Here is a 9,740-nt window from a genome sequence, read left to right as displayed (position 1 = left end):
GTCTGTTTATGCCAGTACCATTCTGTCTTGGTGATCCCAGTTTTGTAGTAAAGCTTGAAATCAGGTAATGTGATGCCACCAGTTTTATTTTTGTTTTTCAACATTTCCTTAAACTCCATCCCCAAACTACTAGTACTCATATAGCAATTCAGTAACGTGGCAGGATACAAAAACAATGTACAGAATTCAGTGCTTTCTTATACACTAACAATGAAAATCCAGTAAAGGAAATTAGAGAATCGATTCCATTTACTATAGCACCAAGAACCATAAGATACCTTGGAATAAACCTAACCAAAGAGGTAAAGGATCCATACTCGAGGAACTACAGAACACTCATGAAAGAAATTGAAGAAGACACAAAAAGATGGAAGACCATTCCATGCTCTTGGATTGGAAGAATAAACATGGTTAAAATGTCTATACTGCCTAGAGCAATCTATACTTTTAATGCCATTCTGATAAAAATTCCACTGGTATTCTTCAAAGAGCTGGAGCAAATGATCCTAAAATTTGTATGGAATCAGGAGAGATGTTTTTTGAAGATACAGTCTTGCAACTAAAAGATGAAGAAATCTGGAAATATAATGCATAGAATAATGACCATAATCAATAACACTGTGTTACATTCCTCACAGAGGTGCTTCTCCTACTGAAGCCCTTATGGTTTTTAGAAAGACATCTCAAATGTTCTTGCACATTTTGAAAGAACAATGCTTCAAAGAACATACCTGTGCCTGCAATGGGGGAGGAGGGCACACATCCTTTATTAATACTGCACTACTTCTTTGGCATGGGATAAGCCTTCACATTCTCTCTCAGAGGTTCAGTGATTCTCCTGCTCTTAATCCTGTCCAACTGTAAACTTGTGAAAAATTTGTCAAGGCTTCCAGTACCTCTTAAGTTATAGTCCTTAACTAAATGGAAGAATTATGTGATTTGCCAGAGTTAAGATGCTGCCCCCAAAACCACATTAGGAACCTAGTGAATCTCCAAGGATAATATGTGAATTGTAATGACATCTGTTTTATATCAGTTGGTTCAAGTCTGAGGAACCTGGTTATCAACAGTCAGTGTTGATACACTTCTTTTTTTCTTAAGATTTTATTTATTTATTTGACAAAGAGAGATCACAAGTAGAAGGAGAGGCAGGCAGAGAGAGAGAGAGAGAGAAGCAAGCTCCCTGCTGAGCAGAGAACCTGATGCAGGACTCTATCCCAGGACCCTGAGATCATGACCTGAGCCGAAGGCAGCAGCTTAACCCACTGAGCCATTCAGGCACCCCAAGATACACTTCTTGTTCCACGTTTCAAGCAGCTCACAAGGACCAAATGTATCATGTTTTACTTTAGACAGAAAAACTGGCCAGCATTTAAAACCCTGCCTATCACACAATCTCCTTCCTCTCTGGCTCCTAAGGGTTCCCAGAAAAAATCAGCATTAGTGTAAGTCTAACTATCTACTCCATAAATTAGATCACCCCATACAAAACCATCGATCTCTATGACATAAAATGTTGAACAAAGACAATAAAGAAGTATACTAGCTTACCATATTTGTTCTTAGTTGGCAATATTTAATCTTTGATAACTCTATTATTTTTAAAATATTTTTATGTATTTTTGAGAGAAAGAAAACACAGATGGAGTTAGAAGGAGAATCAGATTCCACACTCAGCAGAGTCTAATGTGGGGCTCGATTCCATGACCCTGAGATCATGACCTGAGTTGAAAGTAGACAGCCAACTGAGTGATGCAGGTACACCTCAGTAACCATTATTACAATGAGTTTTCACACAAGTCTCCTCACACCAAACATGAACAGATGTCTGAAATATTAGAAATGATTTGAGAGTGTGAAATACCAGCTATGTCAGGGTAAATTTTCTCTCATTGAGAGAGAAATTTGAATCCCACAATGTCAGAAAAAGCTTTTGGCTGGGATATGGATTTTGAACATCATCTTCTATCAGAAATCCCCACTGATGTCCTCCATGTTATTCCTTATTCTCCACAAGTAAGTGAAACCATATGATAGTTGACTTTCTCTGCTTGACTTATTCCACACAGCATAATCTCCTCCAAGTCTCATCCATGTTGATAAGATGGAGGATACCAGGATATGGGAAGGAAAAGTGAATGGGGAAAATCAGAGGGTGAGACAGAACCAGAGACTGGACTCTGAGAAACAAACTGAGAGTTTTGGAAGGGATGTAGGAGAGGTGATGGGTGAACCTGGTAGTGGGTATTAAGGAGGGCACATATTGCATGGAGCACTGGGTGCAGTGCATAAACAATGAACCCTGGAACACTGAAAAAAATAAAATTAAATTAAGATGTGGAAAAAAAAAGAGAAATCCCCACTGAATACTAGAAGCAAGAAACACGTCATTAGACTCATAAAATAAATGGTACTGAAGAAAACATATCCTTCATTCCATTCCTCTGTATGCTTCAAATCACCTCCTGCTTCCTTAGATTACAGCTGGTGAAAACTGGGATGTGACTAAATTTACTAGATGCTTAAGCAGAAAAGAGACTTCAGACAAACATTAGCCAGCTCAGACTGTTCTTCCCAGGAGACACAACCAGGGCAATTGTATAGCTATGTTTCTATTCAAAGGCACATCACCTATATATTTTTGTTCCCATTAAGGTCTGATATACAGAAGAAACCTCAATCACCCTCGTGTCTGGATTATGCTGCATCAAAATTTTTGGGAGACAAGGTCTCTACACTCCTGGCGGCCTCTGTCAGGTATCACTCTTTTACAGTCAGAGATATGAGATTGAACAGGGATCAATCTCTAAAGTAAAGAGAAGTACAAGTTTTTAAAGTTTAACATTTTACAAATACTTGCAGATTATTTTTAAGATTTTATTTATTTGAGAGAGAGAGAACACAAGGAGAACAAGGGATAGAGGGAAAGGGAGATGCAGGCTCCCTGCTTAGCAGGGCTCAATCACAGAACCCTGGGATTCTAACCTGAGCAGAAGGTAGATGCTTAACCAACTGAGCCAACCAGGTGCCCCACATGCAGTTTACTAATAAATGATGAGGCCACTCCTTGTGTAGTTTGAAAGTATGAACCTCCGGGACTTAAAGGTATTGTTCTTGTGTGGAATCAAGTCAGCTGTCAGTCCATTTGGCATATTATCTGTGTCAAATTAACCTTTCTTTACCCAAAGGCAGTATGAATTTTGTTAGATTTCATTCCTGTGCATGTTACTAGGGGTTAAGGTTTCTGAAAGGACAAATCTGGACAGAACCTCAGCAGAACCATCTCTTCTTTTGGAACCTCTTCAAGGCATCTTTGATTTCCTTGTTCCTCAGACTGTAAATCAAGGGATTCAACATCAGAATGGCCACAGTGTAGAATACTGATGCAAATCTGTCAAAAGTGGAGGAACCGCCAGAGCTGGAACTCAAATAGACATAGACAGTTGAAGTATAGAAGAGGGAAACTGCTGTCAGATGAGAAGCACAAGTGTTGAACGCTTTGGACCTGCCTTTAGCTGAAGTGATCTTCATGATGGACATAACAATATAGCCATAGGATATCATGATAATGAGGGCATTTATTATCCCAAAGAACATTGTTAATATAGCAATCAACAGTTACACAAAGAAAGTATCAGTGCAGGACAGGATTATCAGTTGGGGCATGTCACAGAAGAAGTGCTTGATGACATTAGGCCCACAAAAGTGGAGCTGAAACATGGCATACAACTGAGATGTAGAAGCAGATAGTCCAGCCAAATAGGATCCCAGCACCATCCAAATACAGAGGGTGGGTGACATGATGGATGAATAGAGAAGTGGATTGCAAATGGCACTATATCGGTCATAAGCCATGGCTGTCATGAGACAAGACTCACTCAGTCCCATGGTTGAAAAGACAAAGTACTGAACAGCACAACCCACAAAGGTGATGGTCTGCTGCTCTTGGAAAAAGTTGGAGAGCATCTTGGGAGCTATAGAGGTCACATAGCAGATATCTATGAAGGACAGATTACTGAGGAAGAAGTACATGGGTGTGTGGAGGTGAGAGTCCATCCTTATTAAGATGATGAGGCACAGGTTCCAAGTCAGAGTCAAAATGTAGATCAGCAGGAATACAACAAAGAGCACTGCTAGGATTCTGGGAAAATCAGAGAATCCCAAAAGGATGAAATAGGTGATCTGTGTAATATTTCCTCCCCCAATCATTGGCTTTCTGCTTCTAAAATCAGGAAAGAGAGAAGAGAATGTGCAGATGACTCAGGTGAGATGACAGTATTACATTTCCCATATGTGCTGTTTTTTCCCTCCATAGAGTGCTGGAAAGCACCAATGTCTCACTGTCCTGATAAAAAGACCCAGCTCTTCATCTCAAATTATTAAGAAGAGTGATTTTAAAAATGCTTCAAAAAATGATGTATTATATGTTACCTAATAGAACTGAAAATTTTTTTAAGTGCTTCAGGTTCTCAATTTTTTCATAAATTCTCATGAAAATTAAAGAGATAAGTGGCAGGGGGTATGGGAGGTTGGTGGAACCAGGTGGTGCATATTATAGAGGGCACAGATTGCATGGAGCACTGGGTGTGGTGCAAAAATAATGAATACTATTATGCTGAAAATAAATAAAAAATAAATTTAAAAAAGAGATATATTTGAATTTGAGAACTAAAATATATAAAGTGATTATTACAGAGATCATTCATTAAAAGTTTTTTAAAACGTCTGATAATTCATTATATTACCACTGCTTTACAAGACCATAAGTAGAATCGCTCTAGATTAAAACTGAGATAGCCCTCAGGCCCACATGGCCATCTAGATAATGTTTTGAGATTCCCTATTTTATCCCTAAGAAAGTTATTTATCCTCTTTGTAATAATTTCATAAACTTTTATATGAATGCAGTTAATGTATCATCTTTTAACTGACCTGGAAAACTACAACATAACTTATGACTCATAATATTTTCTTGAGGCACAGTATATGTGCCAAATAAAGTTATGGAACTAGTCTTCTAGGGAAACCTTCGTACTACATATACCAAAAGGAAGGCAGTACAGCTCACTATTGACCCTAACATTTTTTCAATTTTAGGGTACTTTACTACTTAAGAAAAAACATGGTACTTTGCTTAAAGATTCAGACTTTGGAGTTTTGTCTGATACCCTCTCACTTTATGAGCTTCTCTCAGTAGCTTAAAAACACTAATATTGATTTACTCAAAGTGAAGTGATAAAATTAAGAACGCCTGGACTATGAAATTACTAGGACAGTTACAAGAAAATTCATGGAGATGCTCAGCACACAATCCTGTACACAGTAATTGTTCAATAGGTGTTGGCTATTATTATGGATTGGTTACAGATAACCATGAATGACAGCTGTAGCCAAGGTTAGGAATGTCAACAGTGTTACAGTTGTATGGGTTAATTTAATGGATTTTCTGAGGCATCACTGACCTTGCAGACAGTGAGTAATCATTACCTCTAGGCAGATGTGGATTCAGACCTCATGTAGAAGCAAATCAAACCACCCAGGGCCATGAAGACACAAAGCACATAAACAATTTTCTATTTAGTTTTCTTGAGTTTGAGTACAGTTGATTAACTGACAACCTGCATCAGACTATGATGGACACTGATGCAGAGGAAAAGTAAACAATTTTAATTACCATGTATTACACAGCTATATGTCATATGTTTTATTGATACAGTCATCATGTTAGAGCTCATTAACAGATTCACAGTAGGTTGCAACAATGGCCTATACTCCATAACCGCCTGTCTTTCCTTCAGAAGAAAGAGTGCATCAATGAGAACAGCTAAGAAATTTTTGAGAAATATTAATAATTAAAAAGACATGAACTTTCAAATATTAAAAAGCATTGTGAACACTGATCACTTAACTATTCCTATGAAAATAGATATGTGCCTGGTTGGCTTAGTGGGTTAAGCCTCTGCCTTCGGCTCGGGTCATGATCTCAGTGTCCTGGGATCAAGTCCCACATTGAGCTCTCTGCTCAGTGAGTAGCCTGCTTCCCTCTCTGTCTCTGCCTGCCTCTCTGCCTATTTGTGATCTCTCTCCCCTGTCTGTCAAATAAATAAGTAAAATATTTTAAAAAAGGAACAAGAAAATAGACATGTGTCAAAAGACCTTATAGACATTTTAGGAAAATTTAAATATCAGTTAAGCATTTAAATATGATAACATTTGTATTTCAAAGTGATAGAAAAGGATAAATTTTGATATGCATTTATATAATTTTGGTATGTGGAAAAATGTCTGAAATATAACACCAGAACAGAAAGTATAAGAGTAAAATATGACAATTTAAAATTTGGTTAGGTGAGAAAAACCCACTTAAGTTAAATACTTTTGAAATACAATTCACAAGGGAAAAATAGTCACAATGCATTTAAAAAGACAATATAGTAATGCCTTTAATATAAAAGACATAAATCAGGGGATGGGGCACTCATATTTACTACTGATGAGGGTACAGAATGATTATACCTTCCTGAAGGAATTTTTTTTTTTTGCTTTTTAAAATATCTCTGTCTCTTAGAATTTCTCTGCCTCTTTCTCTTTCTCTCTCACACACACAGATTCAATACAGGAAATAAATAAAACTGCCTGAAGTAATGAAAGGTATGATTCTGGTTTCCTTCTTTAAACCTCTCCATGTTTGATCGTTTTCAAGAACCCCTATATTGACAGGAACAAAAGCTGTTAAGATAGATATAAATCCTTAAAAGTAAGCACAGAGTGAGAGAGAAAGGGAGAGGGGAAATAAAGGGAAGAGAGAATCACACAGAAAACAGACTTTCAGAATTTCCAGGCTTTTACCTACTGGCTGTGTCACCCTTAGCAAGTAATTTATCCCCTGTGCCTCAGTTGCCTCATCTATAAACAGTGCTAAGAGTACTTACCTTTGTACCTTTTGGAGAATAGTGTGGAGATTCCTTGAGAAATTAAAAATAGAACTTCCCTATGACCCTGCAATAGAACTCCTGGGTATTTACCCCAAAGATACAGATGTAGTGAAAAGAAGGGCCATTTGTACCCCAATGTTTATAGCAGCAATGACCATGGTTGCCAAACTGTGGGAAGAACCAAGATGCCCTTCAATGGACCAAAGGATAAGGAAAAATGTGGTCCATATACACTATGGAGTATTATGCCTCCATCAGAAAGGCCGAATACCCAACTTTTGTATCCACATGGATGGGACTGGAAGAGATTATGCTGAGTGAAGTAAGTCAAGCAGAGAGAGTCAATTATCATATGGTTTCACTTATTTGTGGAGCATAACAAATAGCATGGAGGACAAGGGGAGTTAGAGAGGAGAAGGGAGTTGGACAAATTGGAAGGGGAGGTGAACCAGGAGAGACTATGGATTCTGAAAAACAATCTGAGGGGTTTGAAGTGGCGGGGGAGGGTAGGAGGTTGGGGTACCAGGTGGTGGGTATTAGAGAGGGCACGGATTGCATGGAGCACTGGATGTGGTGCAAAAATAATGAATACTGTTATGCTGAAAAAAAAAAAGACTACTTACCACCTCAGAGGGTTGCTGCAAAGACTGATTGACAAAGTGCTTAAAACAGTAAGGGCTCAATAAATGTTGGCGACTATCATCCCCATTATCATTCCTCTCTGTGAAGGAAAAATACAGCAAAGTAATACTGAAATATCAAAAAGCTCTTCACATAAATTATTTTCTAAATTAGATGGTCTCTAAGCTGAGACTCAAGAATATTGTTAGTTAATGACAGTATTTATTTCTGTCTGGTGTTACTCCGATATCTCCCAGTCAGCTGGAGTGTAAACTGCTGATGCCGCTTTTCATGGACCACCACCACCAGGCACTCTGAGCTGATGATGAAGCTCCATACAGTGCATGGTCTAGTGGACATGTTTCACTTGTCCTTGTATATGAGTATTTGTGTTACTGAACAAATACATGGTGAACAAATGGTTCTTTCACCCACTTTTGGAAGCAAAACTAAAATTATCTTATTTCATTTAAACTATGCTTTTATGAACTTGGAAATCTTTCTTTTGACTCCTAAAGTGTGGCCAATATAACTTCTCCACAATTTTATCCAAGGTGAGTTAGAGTCAATGAAAATATTCTGAAAACATAAACTCTCATGCACAACATCCCCCAATACACCAACATAATCAATCAATTTGATGAAAAGAAATCAGGCTTCTGATCAATCACTTGCAGTAGAATTCTTCACTTTCTTATCACATTCTGGTGACAGAGGCAGCCAGAGATAAAGGTATTTCATGTGACTCCTCATTCCCCAAAAGATAAGGAATTGTGGATTGTTCTACTATTTCAAGACAATATGTATCTTTTTTCCCATTTTATTTTATTTCTTTTCAATGTTCCAAAATTCATTGTTTATGCACCACACCCAGTGCTCCATGCAATACATGCCCTCCATAATACCCACCACCAGGCTCACCCATACTCCCACCCCCTCCTCTCCCAAACCCTAAGTTTGTTTCTTACAGTCCACAGTCTTTCATGGTTTGTGTCACCGCCCAATTTACCCCATCTCACTTCTCTCCACCTCCCAATGTCCTCCATGTTATCCCTTATGTTCCACAAAGGATATGAAGCCATATAATACTTGACCCTCTCTGCTTGACTTATTTCACTTAGCATAATCTCTTCTAGTCCCATCCATGTTGATACGAAAGTTGGGTATTCATCCCTTCTGATGGAGGCATAATACTCCATAGTGTATATGGACTACATCTTCCTTATCCATTCTTCCATTGGGCATCTTAGTTCTTTCCACAGTTTGGCAACTGTGGCTATTGCTGCTATGAACATTGGGGTACAGATGGCCCCTCTTCTTACCACATCTGTATCTTTGGGGTAAATACCCAGTAGTGCAATGGCAGGGTCATAGGGAAGCTCTATTTTTAATTTCTTAAGGTTTCTCCTCACTGCTTTCCAAAGTGACTGCACCAACTTGCATTCCCACCCTTTCTCCACATTCCCTCCAACACTTGTTGTTTACTGTCTTGTTAATTCTGGCCATTCTTACTGTTGTAAAGTGGTATCTCAATGTGGTTTTGATTTGGATCTCCCTGATTGCTAATGATGATGAACATTTTTTCATGTGCCTATTAGATATTTGTATGTCTTCTTTGGAGAAGTGTCTGTTTATATCTTCTGCTCATTTTTTGCAGATGACATACTTTATTTGGAAAATCCAAAAGACTCCACCCCCAAACTATTAGAAAATGGCAATTCAGTAATGTAGCAGGATACAAAAATCAATATATAGAAATCAGTGGCTTTCTTATACACTAACAATGAAAATATAGAAAGGGAAATTAGAGAAACTATTCAATTTACTATAGCACCAAGAACCATAAGATACCTGGGAATAAACCTAACAAAAGAGGTAAATGATCTGTACTTGAGGAACTACAGAACACTCGTGAAAGAAAATGAAGAAGAGACAAAAAGAAGGATGACCATTCATGCTCATGTGTCAGAAGAATAAACATTGTTAAAATATCTATACTGCCTAGAGCAATCTATACTTTCAATGCCATTCTGATCAAAGTTCCACCAGCATTTTTCAAAGAGCTGGAAAGAACAATCCTAAAATTTGTATAGAACCAGAAGAGACCCCAAATTGTTAGGGAAATGTTGAAAAAGATAAACAAAACTGAGGCATCGCGTTGCCAGATTTCAAGCTTTACTACAA

The 9,740-nt window shown here is 38.0% G+C and overlaps 1 protein-coding gene across 1 annotated transcript; it reads right to left on the bottom strand.

Annotated features, from left to right (window-relative positions):
* Positions 1-3,270: 3,270 nt before the first annotated feature.
* LOC101690734 (olfactory receptor 5AN1) lies at positions 3,271-4,209 on the bottom strand. The gene is given in 1 exon segment (XM_004777678.2): positions 3,271-4,209. A coding segment is annotated over 1 exon segment (939 nt).
* Between the last annotated feature and the right edge of the window lie 5,531 nt (positions 4,210-9,740).

The sequence above is a fragment of the Mustela putorius genome, unplaced genomic scaffold (assembly GCF_011764305.1).
Source record: "Mustela putorius furo isolate JIRA1106 unplaced genomic scaffold, ASM1176430v1.1 tig00000127_pilon_pilon_pilon, whole genome shotgun sequence".
NCBI lineage: Eukaryota > Metazoa > Chordata > Mammalia > Carnivora > Mustelidae > Mustela > Mustela putorius.
The sequence above is the reverse complement of the archived record's forward strand: the minus strand, read 5'-3'. Positions and strand labels throughout refer to the sequence as shown.